Source organism: Mustela putorius, unplaced genomic scaffold (assembly GCF_011764305.1).
Source record: "Mustela putorius furo isolate JIRA1106 unplaced genomic scaffold, ASM1176430v1.1 tig00000127_pilon_pilon_pilon, whole genome shotgun sequence".
Classification (NCBI taxonomy): Eukaryota; Metazoa; Chordata; class Mammalia; order Carnivora; family Mustelidae; genus Mustela; species Mustela putorius.
The window spans coordinates 1,668,410-1,680,485 of record NW_025421288.1 but is presented as its reverse complement, the minus strand read 5'-3'; the positions used below and the strand labels follow the sequence as shown (position 1 = coordinate 1,680,485).

Genomic DNA, 12,076 nt, shown 5'->3' with positions numbered 1-12,076 from the left:
GAACCATGCTAGACAGGCAAGAGAGTTAGAGACACAGCAGTGAATATCTAAGCCATGTGTGTTAAGTCCGTACCCGGTGCTGTCTCTTCTGTACATGAAAATGGCTCAACACTAACCAGTGTACATGTTCATTCATCTTTTGTTTTGTATTTTGTTTTTAAAGATTTTATTTATTTATTTATTTATTTATTTATTTGACAGCCAGAGATCACAAGTAGTCAGGGAGAGGAGGAAGCATGCTCCTTGCTGAACAGAGAGCCTGATGTGGGGATAGATCACAGGAACCTGGGATTATGACCTGAGCTGAAGGCAGAGGCTTTAACTCACTGAGCCACCCAGGTGCCCCTACATGTTCATTCTTGAAGTAATGAATTCTCATGCCCCCTTATGATGTTAACACCACAGTAAAAAGATAGGATTCTCAATGTACTTCTAGAAAAATCCAAACTATGAAGAAAACTTTGCAATACCATATTATCTTTTGTCATCTAAGATTAACTTCTTTCTCCATAACTTCCTCATGGCATCTTTCACCTCTGCATTCCTCAATGTGTAAATCAGAGGATTGATCAAAGGTGTTCCAAGTGTATAAAACACAGCTATCATCTTATCCATGGGGAAGGTGGTTGCCGGGCGTGTGTATATGAATATGCAAGGACCAAAGAACAAGATGACCACAATGATGTGAGAGATGCAGGTGGAGAAGGCTTTTCTCCTCCCTTCAGCACTGTAGTTTCTCAGAGAATACAAGATAATAACATAGGAGCACATCAGCATGACAAAACTCACTGTACAAATGGCCCCGCTATTGGACACCAACAGTAGGTTGACCACATAGGTGTCCGCACAGGCAAGTTTCAACAAGGGCTGCAAGTCACAAAAATAGTGATCAATCACATTGGGACCACAGAAAGGTAAACTCAAGGCAAGAAAAATCTGAGCTAAAGAATGCACACAGGACCCCACCCAGGCCATAGCCACTAGAACAGCACAGACCCTTCGACTCATGATGGTTGTGTAGTGCAGAGGCTTACAGATGGCCACATAGCGGTCAGCAGCCATGAGGATAAGGATGAAGATCCCCAAGCAGCCAAAGAAATGTAGTGAAAAGACTTGTAACATGCACTCACTGAAAGAGATAGTGGTCTTCCTCAAAAGGGCATCCACAATCATTCTAGGGGCTATGCAAGTAGAGAGGCAGCTGTCAGATAAGGATAGGTGGAAAAGGAAGAAGTACATTGGACTCCCGAGTGTCTGGCTGGTCTTGATAGTAGTAATAATCAGAAAGTTACCCAGCAACGTCCCCAAATAGAAAAGCAAGAAAGTGAGAAACACTATTTTCTTTCTAACAGGATCCTGGGTTAAGCCAAGCAGAATGAACTCAGTCACATTATTCAGCCGCATGAGTTCTTCAATTAGGAGATGCTTGAGTACAAATGTGTTGATCTGCAAAAAATAAAGGAATTAATTCATGGTGTGATGTGTGATTTTATGGAATATTTCCAGCAAACTAAATATTCCTCATCATTAATATTTTAGGAATGAGTTTCTACAAGTCACGGCAATAGTTTTTTCCTTCATTTTTAATGATCAATTCATAAGGTCATTATGAGTCTTAACAATCTTGTGAAGGTTATATCTCCCTAGAGCACTCTTTGCATACAAACTTGTAGCATTTAAGTGATTCTGATTAATTTTTCCAATTTGATGAATATAAGTTTAAAAGATATGACTCCATTTTATTACTAATGTCATTATTTTTATGTATTTAACATATCTTTGGGCTCATGTTTTGATGGTGTATTAGTTGGCATTTTGGATATATTTGACTGCCCTTAGAGTTCATGGTATAAATAAAAAATATCACACCTGGTTTTCATCCTATAAAGAATGTCTTCTTTATGCATATGTTTATCAGCCTGTATTTATTATACATATTTATGGAGAATATTTTTGTATATTTTATATATTATATACATACATTAAAAATATATAATTTTATAAATATATACCATGCCCTCTTTAACTAAATATTTCCTCCCTGATATTACAGCTAGAAAAGAGGAACAGGAAATATCTCACCTTCTAAATAATATGCTATTACCTTGATACACATTTATGATACTTAGTATTTGACAGACACTAATGCAGATAAGTGAATGAATGTTCTTTGATAGTGGGTTATATCTCAAATATCTGCATTTCTAAATTTCTCCCTCCCATTTCTATAAAACACTCCTTAGTGGACCCCAAATCCCTGAGGTTATGTATAAATGAAAAGGGGATATGATCACTCGATAGCTCATGCTTTCACTAATCCAAATTTTAGTTTCAGCACTTTGGGTCTGAGGTCATTTGGGGAGATGTCACCAGATAGTTCATGTAGGACCAGATCATCATGATCATAATTCCCAGTAGGGTCTGTATTATCTAGGTACCCCAAATCCCACATCCTTGTAACAGAGCAGAGATTCAGAAGAGTGAGGCAGATACAGTTTTAGACAAGAGGAAGAGTCAGAACTGACTTCATTCAGTTTGTTTTCTAACCTGGCAAAGTCAATGATCATCCAAGTTTCAAATTTCATTCCTTTCAAATGAAGATTTCCTTTTTTCAAATTTTGGGGAGAAAATGACCACTGACTTCACTTCCAAGAACAAAATCTTTTCTCTAGATCTTACTGTCAAGATGATGTTGAAAGTGCACTACCTGCAAGTAAAAATAAAACCTGAAATGTGATGGGTTGAAATGTAACTTGGAAGATTTACTTATCCCATTGTGTTCCTTCTCAAAGTCATCTATACCTTTGATGTCTGTCTTGAAAGCTGTGAGTAGCCATAGCACAGATAAACTAAACAGACAGAAAATTTTCCTTATATATCTTCTCCTCTCCCTTCATAAAATTTCTTCTCCACAACATACTGGAACTGAACCTTATCTTCCTCCAAAGCAAAAACCACTCTTGGGAAAGTGTCTGTTGAGGTTATTTACCTCAGAATTCCATTTTTTGTTGTTGTTGTTGTTTAATTTTCTTTGGATAGTGTAATCTTTGTCAAAGATTTTAAACTACAAAGAAATTAGTTGGTGTCTTAATCAGTATAATAAGTTCATTATTTCCTAGTTCATTGAAAGCATGATCCATCACAAAATATTTAAACTTGGAACTATATTACTTGATTGTGACCACTTTTTTGAGTGTATGGTTTAGGTTTCTATGATATCAACACTTTAGACTATTCATTCCTGAAGTGAAGTTATATATACATGTGGGCATATATTTTTAAGATAATTTAACATAAATACATATGTTTTCATTAACTTGTTAGTAACTGTGAGTTCTCATCAAATATTTAATCTGTAATCATTAATCAATAATCTCCTCCATTCCTCCAACATTTCTACCTTCTTCAGTTGTCCCTAAACTTTAGGATGCAATTCAAAGAATTTTCCTCTGGAGGCCTTCAGTATTTACATTATGATAAAAAACAAACAAACAAACACACAAAAATTCTCACTCCTATTTTCCAATGCCATCCTTTATAGCCTTTCTTGTAAGATCATATATTGAGTAGGAATTTTTGAAAACTATTTATTCTCAGGATTTTATTCTCCAAAGTTCCAACCACAACGCCTTGTATCACATAGGTACTTAGTAGATCCTAATTAAATTTTCTCAATCGCTTCTTAAAATATAGTTATCTGGTGGTTTTAGCAATATTCGGATTACAGAATACATCCACATCATTAATCCCCTGTGTCTCTCTATTATGTGTGGCCGACAGACAAATATTATCCTAACTTATAAATCTAAGAAGTGAGCTGGATTTTAAACAATGTAGTAACATGGAGCAGAAAGAGTTCCATGAAGAGCATCACACAGCCATGTAAGATTTTGGGAACACTGACACCCATAAAAATCATTGTCTTAAACATTAGGATTTTCTACAAGACTCTTTAACCCACAAAGAATGCAAGGACAGCCTTGGCTCTTTTCTTATGTTCTTGTAACTGAGGTATGTTTTTGTCCAAATCTTAGTGTATGACCACAGGTCCATTTTTTTTTCAAGGACATGTTAATACTTTCATCTGGTTCTCCACAAAATATGATATAAAAATTAGTTGCAATGACCTAGGGACAAATAGCCCTAGAATAATAACACATCTTCTAAAAATGTATTGCTCTTACCTCAACTTTTCAAACAAGTGTAGCCAACTTTGGAATGTCTAAAACTGTCAGCACAGTAACAAACAAACTACATGTTGGTTTTGGAGGTAACAGAGAAGACCTGAAAGAAAAGCACACAGAAAAAAAAGTGGAGAATAGATGAGAGTGGAATATAGTATCAGGTGAATCATTCTATCCCATAAATTTGTCTTTCTGCAGCTGCCACAGTGCTTGCTGAAGGGCTTCCTTCAACTACCTAACCCTCCCTGATTGGTTACACTAGACTTCCATCTCTGGCAGAACCCCTATACTCATTTCTATGCAAAATCCACCTGTGAAGGTTAATAAACTGTCTCCAGATTCTTTATCCTTTAAAAGCCTAAACAAAAGAAGGACTAAAAAAGAAACCATCCCACATATACGGTGGCACTTTTCAATCTCATGATGTCGTGTTGCCTCCACATTGTCATGTTTCCCCCAAATTTCCATGAGAAGCAGTTGTTCAGCAATCAGACTACGTCTCAAATGTGGGTCAAATGCAAACTAAATTCTTACAATATTATTTTGGAAACATACAAAGAATAATAACTTCATGCTGTGATGTACCACTTTCTATTTATTTTTTAGATTTATTGATTTGTTTTAGAGAGAAAGAAAGAAAAAGCAGGGGGGAGTTGTAAGGCAGAGAAAGAGAATATCAAGCAGACCTTGAGACCTTGACTACCGAGCATAGAGCTGCATGTGGCACTCAATGAGGGGCCCGGTGTTATGACCAGAGCTGAAATCAAGAGTCAGATACTCAACCAGCTGAGTCACCAAGGTACCACACCGCTTTCTATTTGAAACCGTCACTTGGAGATAAGAAAGTTAGCATTCTCACAAAGCTGTAAAAGTCACTGTCTCTATTGACCCTTTCTTAAGATTATCACCAGGCTTAAATTCTTCTAATTTTAGTATCCATACTGAGAACCTATCCTCCTCCGCTATCTTATATGGAAAGCATTTGTGAACCTTACACATTCTACTATCTCAAGAAACTATAATAAACCTTACAACATGAAATCCATCCTTCCACCCCCATACAACAATAGAAAGGCACAGAAAGATTTTCACTTACCTGGTACTCATAAAATATTTACTGAGTGCAAAAGATTATTTTCCTCCAAATCTTACATTTCATTTTATTTCGTTACTATATAAACAGTAAACTTTTGAAAAATTATTTTTCTCGTGTTCCCTTCTCAGACGATATGAGAGCAATAGTCACAAGACACAATTAAATATATTGAATTATTTTATAATGATGCCTCTCTGAGTACAAAGGTATAAGCAACCTGTCACTTACCTGTTAGAACACCATAAATTAGTGCCAAACATTTCCATCCCTTTTTGAAAGCAGCCTTCCCATGGAACACAGAAAAAAAAAAAAAAGAAATGCCTTTTTCTGCATCCTGGAGGGAATATTTTAAGAAATAATGATATAAAATATTAGCACCTTAGAGAATATTATTCCCTAAAGTTTTCCCTTCTTTATTAATCAGAAATATCCCAGATGTTGTAATATGTTTAACTTTTGGTTCTAACACACTAGAATAAGTTAACCCTCTTCAGAGTCAGGTTTGGTGATTCTTTGTGCCTTGCTGGTATTTGGTACCTTTGGACGACCAAAGATAAGGGAGAAAAAGGAAAATATAGATTCTTGAGGACATGAGGAAGGAAAAAACAGTGTCTTTGGCAAAAGAGGATGTGGTTCTCTGAGAAAAACTACTCTGATCCCTGGCCCAGTGCCCTAAGTTAATATCTATGCTTTTGGTGACAAGCTACTCTAGTTCTGGTAATTTATTTGCAAGAACAATCCAGGGAAAGCAGTATAGTGTTCCAAAACCAGAGGTTCTGTTCGCTGTGTTATAGCTGAGCCCACCGCCAAAGAACCACAGATTTGTAGCAAGTGATCTAAAGATTAGTATGTGTACTGAATATATATCCTCATATTTTTCAAATCCACTTCCATTTGTTTTGTCAACTAATATTAGTAAAGACACCTGTTAAGGAATTCATTTTATTGAAATAATTTTATTACACCAATATTTATTAAATGCCTTTTATAAACTTTTTATCACTTTCTTTAAGTTATATATCATTTCATTCACATAAATACTCCATGAATTAGGTGTTAAAAATGACATTTCAGATGAAAAAACAAAACAAACACTAAAACTCATGAAAGTTAAGCAGTTTGTCAGGTTATATGTTTAGTAAGTTCAGAGTGGAGATCTGTATTTATGATTCTCTTTTTTCTTTTCCTTTTTTTAAAAGATTTTACTTATTTAACAGATAGAGTTCACAACTAGGCAGAGAGGCAGGCAGAGAGAGGAGGAAGCAGGATCCCTGCTGAGCAGAGAGCCCAATGTGAGGTTCAATCCCAAGAATGGGAGCATGACCTGAGCCTAAGGCAGAGGCTAAACCACTGAGCCACCATGTGCTCCTGATTCTCTTTTTTCATAGCTTTTCCTCACTCCTCACATCCTCCTGACACCAGCCTAAACTTAAAACCAGGAAGGACTGGAAAATGATAATGAAGGGAATTTCTAATGGCTAACAATGGTATCTCAGGTTGAGGAGTTCAGAATTAATAGTAAAGCAATGAGAATAGCTTGAAACACAGTTAAGTAGTCAAGGAATATATGCGTGAAAATCTTCAGTACGCAATTTTTTTTTTTAAGTATGAAATTCAAGTTAGAACTGTAGAACTAGATTTTGATATGACCACTTATAAATGATAGTTTAAATCAAGAAATTGGCTAAGGTCACTCCACACCAACTGTGCCCTGGAAATATCAGGTGGGTAGTGTGGAGAAGTGAGCCAACAACAAAATGCAGGGTTACATCAACATTTAGAAGAATACCTGAAGACTCTTAAGAAGCATGAATGAATAAAGAAGGTATGGTCTGTATATGCAGTGGAATATTATGCCTCCATCAGAAAGAATGTATACCCAACTTTAGTAACAATATGGATGGGACTGGGGGAGGTTATGCTGATGAAAAGAAGTCAAGCAGAAAGAGTCAATTATAATATGGTTTCACGTACTTGTGGAACTTAAGGTATAACATGGAGGACATTAGAAGGAAAGTTAGGTGAATTGGGGGAAATCGGAGTGGGAGATGAAGCGTGAGAGACTGTGGACCCTGAAAACCGAACTGAGGGTTTAGGAGGGGATAGAGGTGGGGCGATAGGTGAGTCTGCTGGTGGGTGTTAAGGAGGACAGGTATTGCATGGAGCACTGGGTATAGTGCATAAACAATGAATCTTGGAATGCTGAAAAAGAAAATTATAAACAAATAAATTAATTTAAAAAGAAACACACTCAAAGAATCATGAGTCAAATCACAAAGAGGACAATAATTTGCAACCCAAAGGAGAAGACTTTCAGAAGGACTGAATTTTTTGTGTAAGAAGGCCACCTGAGCACTAGTGCCTAAAACTCAGATGCATACAAATTATGATTGAAATTATCTGTTACTGGGAAATTAAAAATAGGAAAGATTTGCAGGTGAATCAGAAACCAAGAATTCCAATTTTACTCCTCAAAACTTCACAAGTCCCATAAACTTTATGGAGGTGTAATATTCCATAATATTCCATAAACTTAAATACTCATCGAGGGTGGGAATTACCATTGTCTTATTATCCACCATATCTATTAGTAAGCATTTACAAAAAGCAGTTCAGGGGCGCCTGGGTGGCTCAGTCATTAAGCCTCTGCCTTCACTTCAAGTCATGATCCCAGGGTCTAGGGAAATAGCATGACATTGGGCTCCCTGCTCAGTAGGAACCCTGCTTCTCCCTCTCCCACTCTGCCTGCCTGTATCCCCTATCTTGATGTGTCTCTCTCTGTCAAATAAATAAATAAAATCTATTTTAAAAAAATTATCTTTAAAAATAAAAGCAGTCCTGGCACAAAAAAACAGACCCATAGATCAATGGAACAGAATAGAGAGCCCAGAAATAGACCCTCAACTCTATGGTCAACTAATCTTCGACAAAGCAGGAAAGAATGTCCAATGGAAAAAAGACAGCCTCTTCAATAAGTGGTGCTGGAAAAATTGGACAGCCACATGCAGAAAAAATGAAATTGGACCATTTACTTACACCACACACGAAAATAGACTCAAAATGGATGAAGGACCTCAATGTACGAAAGGAATCCATCAAAATCCTTGAGGAGAAACACAGGCAGCAACCTCTTCGACCTCTGCCGCAGCAACATCTACCTAGGAACAATGCCAAAGGCAAGGGAAGCAAGGGCGAAAATGAACTATTGGGATTTCATCAAGATCAAAAGCTTTTGCACAGCAAAGGAAACAGTTAACAAAATCAAAAGACAACTGACAGAATGGGAGAAGATATTTGCAAACGACATATCAGATAAAGGACTAGTGTCCAGAATCTATAAAGAACTTAGCAAACTCAACACCCAAAGAACAAATAATCCAATGAAGAAATGGGCAGAGGACATGAACAGACATTTCTGCAAAGAAGACATCCAGATGGCCAACAGACACATGGAAAAGTGCTCCATATCACTTGGCATCAGGGAAATACAAATCAAAACCACAATGAGATATCACCTCACACCAGTCAGAATGGCTAAAATCAACAAGTCAGGAAATGACACATGCTGGCGAGGATGCGGAGAAAGGGGAACCCTCCTACACTGTTGGTGGGAATGCAAGCTGGTGCAAGCCACTCTGGAAAAACAGCATGGAGGTTCCTCAAAATGTTGAAAATAGAACTGCCCTATGACCCAGCAATTGCACTATAGGGTATTTACCCTAAAGATACAAAATGTAGTGATCCAAAGGGGCACGTGCACCCGAATGTTTATAGCAGCAATGTCCACAATAGCCAAACTATGGAAAGAACCTAGATGTCCATCAACAGATGAATGGATCAAGAAGATGTGGTATATATACACAATGGAATACTATGCAGCCATCAAAAGAAATGAAATCTTGCCATTTGCGACAACATGGATGGAACTAGAGCGTATCATGCTTAGCGAAATAAGTCAAGCGGAGAAAGACAACTATCATATGATCTCCCTGATATGAGGAAGTGGTGATGCAACATGGGGGCTTAAGTGGGTACGAGAAGAATAAATGAAAGAAGATGGGATTGGGAGGGAGACAAACCATAAGTGACTCTTAATGTCACAAAACAAACTGAGGGTTGCCGGGGGGAGGGGGTTTGGGAGAAGGGGGTGGGATTATGGACATTGGGGAGGGTATGTGATTTGGTGAGTGCTGTGAAGTGTGTAAACCTGGTGATTCACAGACCTGTACCCCTGGAGATAAAAATATATGTTTATAAAAAATAAAAAATTATTTAAAAAAAATAACAATAAAATAAATAAATAAATAAAAATAAAAGCAGTCCATATTATGCATTAAGCTATCCATCGGTTACTAAATGAATGTACTGAATGAATTAATTAGACAAGTAAACCAAGCTGAAAAAAGTTTTGAGTGGGGGAACATGGGGAACTCATTTGGTTAAACATCTGCCTTGGGCCCAGGTCATGATCTCAACGTCCTGGGATCGAGTCCCAAATCAGGCTCCCTATTCAGTGGGGACCCTGCTTCTCCCTCTGCCTGTGCCTCTCTCTCTCTCTCTCTCTCTCTGTCTTTCCTGAAAAATAAATAAAATCTTTTAAAAAAAGATGTTAGCCATAATTTATAATTACTCCTGAATAATTACCCATATGATGGCAGATGAAATAAATTGAAGAGATTATTTCTGAACTAATCTAAAACTACTAATTTAGAAAGAGCAGATTGAAGTGAGGTCTGGTTTGGGGACACAACTAATAGTCCTCTAGGAGTCCCTTCAGTGATGGGCCTCAGTTGCAGATAGGGTCAATAGCACTGAGACACTGAATCCCGCTAAACATCAAATTATACCTTGAAAATGTCATGTTCTCCTCATAATACAGTATGATATTTTTCATGAAGTGCTGTAGAATGTATCATCAATAAAGAGAACCTTCAGCGAGCATTTGCTGTTTTGAGGAAACATCTCCAACACTTCAAGAGATACACCATACCTGCCTCAGGAAGAGGCTAAAGATGAGCTATAAAAACTGTCTTAGTGATTTTTCAGGAAAAATCAAAAACTTGATTTTTTCTGAAAGGATTTGTCTTCCTTCTTTGAATGAAACTGGATTTTCCTCTGAAGACCCACAGATCCTCCATTTTCAGTATGAGTTATGAGTAGCATTTTCTCCAGGGGTGGCACTATGACTTCTGTGTGGCCAATCAGAAAGCACTTCCCCCATCCCTGTTTAAAGATCAGGTCAGAGATCTATTAGCAAATGAGATGCAAACTCAAAATTTTTGCTTGGACTCTTGAAAAAAGTTATTATTTTATTCCTAATAGGGCTTCTGGAGCAGATTCCCAGAAATCTTAAGGTCTTGCCATAAGGGGAGAGAGCCTGATCTAAAATGGAGTGAGCCCAAAAGGAAGCAGAGCCAGCAGACAAGTAGAAAAAAAAAACCATTTATCAAAAATCTTTAACTCTACATTTTGCACATTTCCAACTATTTTACCATATTTTTATTTATTCCTTTTATACACAACTGTTATTTCCATTTATTTAAAAAGTATATTGAATATTTGTAAACTTATCTCTATCCCAAGAACTAAAATATTACCAATAGTTAAATCCAATTAACCCCTTCCCTATCTTGTCCCCTGCTTCATCCTAAGGGTAGCTAATATCCTGATTTTTAAATATATCTTTACCTTGTTTCCTGAAAATAAAACATCTTAATATATTGCTCAGTTTCTCCCAGTTGTGAATTTTAAGGAATATAGCAGACTATATGCAGAATTCTAGGAATTGCCTTTATTGTTCATTCAACATTACCTATGTTACCAAGTTTTATATTGGTTTGTGAATACAGCTGTAGACTCATTTTTACCATCATAACATACTCTCTTGTATGATTATTTCAAAATATATTGAAGTATTATCCTGTCAATGAATATTTGATTATGATAAACAATAACTATGAATCTTTATAAATATGTCTCCTACGAGTGTAATTGGTAGGTTGCAGGATGTGGCAATACAGCTTTATAAGATAGTATCATACATTTCCACAAGGGGGCCAGGAAATGCAATTGAACTATGTCCCAAAAAGGAAGAGACCAGAATATTTATAAACAGATCTAATGCCACTAATTGCTGAAAAAGAATTATGCATAAATAATGTTCTATTTTGCTGTTTTAATGAAAAACATGGATAAATTTATAATTCACAAAACAATCTGGGTCCATATTTTTCACTGTCAATTTAAAAATGTCCATTGTTAGCAATGTTATGGGACAGATGGCATCTATACTTGCGGAGAACACAGCATATGTATAAAATTGCGAAATCACTAACTTGTACACCTGAAATTAACTGTTGTGTCAATTAGACTCAAATTTAAAAATTACCAATGCTTACCACTTTATCTGTGTCATATCTAGAATAAGATTTTTGAACACTAAAATAAACTGATGTGCTATGAAAGGAAAAGAGTTTTTATGATATGAAGCAGAAGAAATTTCCCTTGTTTATTAGGTAATATTAAAAATATGTGATCTACAAGGTTAGGTTTGAGGTATATGATTACACTTTTGTTACCAAGAACCATATGCATATCCATCTACTCCTAAATACCTATATTAATTAAAGATAACTTGCCGATATTAGGAGAAGCATGGTAATGAATTAGAGAATTGCATGATACAATAAGTTCCTTATGCCCTAGAATACTGCCTGGGTTCAAAAGCCTGACAAAGAAGAATAAGGTCTTCTGTTTGGAAAATAATAGCAAAATGCATCATCTTTATTATCTTATT

At 36.4% G+C, this 12,076-nt stretch overlaps 1 protein-coding gene across 1 annotated transcript; it reads right to left on the bottom strand.

Annotated features, from left to right (window-relative positions):
* Positions 1–474: 474 nt before the first annotated feature.
* LOC123388442 (olfactory receptor 4C16-like) lies at positions 475–1,404 on the bottom strand. Its single transcript, XM_045067974.1, has one exon. It carries the CDS (start codon positions 1,402–1,404, stop codon positions 475–477), a length of 930 nt encoding a protein of 309 aa, XP_044923909.1.
* Between the last annotated feature and the right edge of the window lie 10,672 nt (positions 1,405–12,076).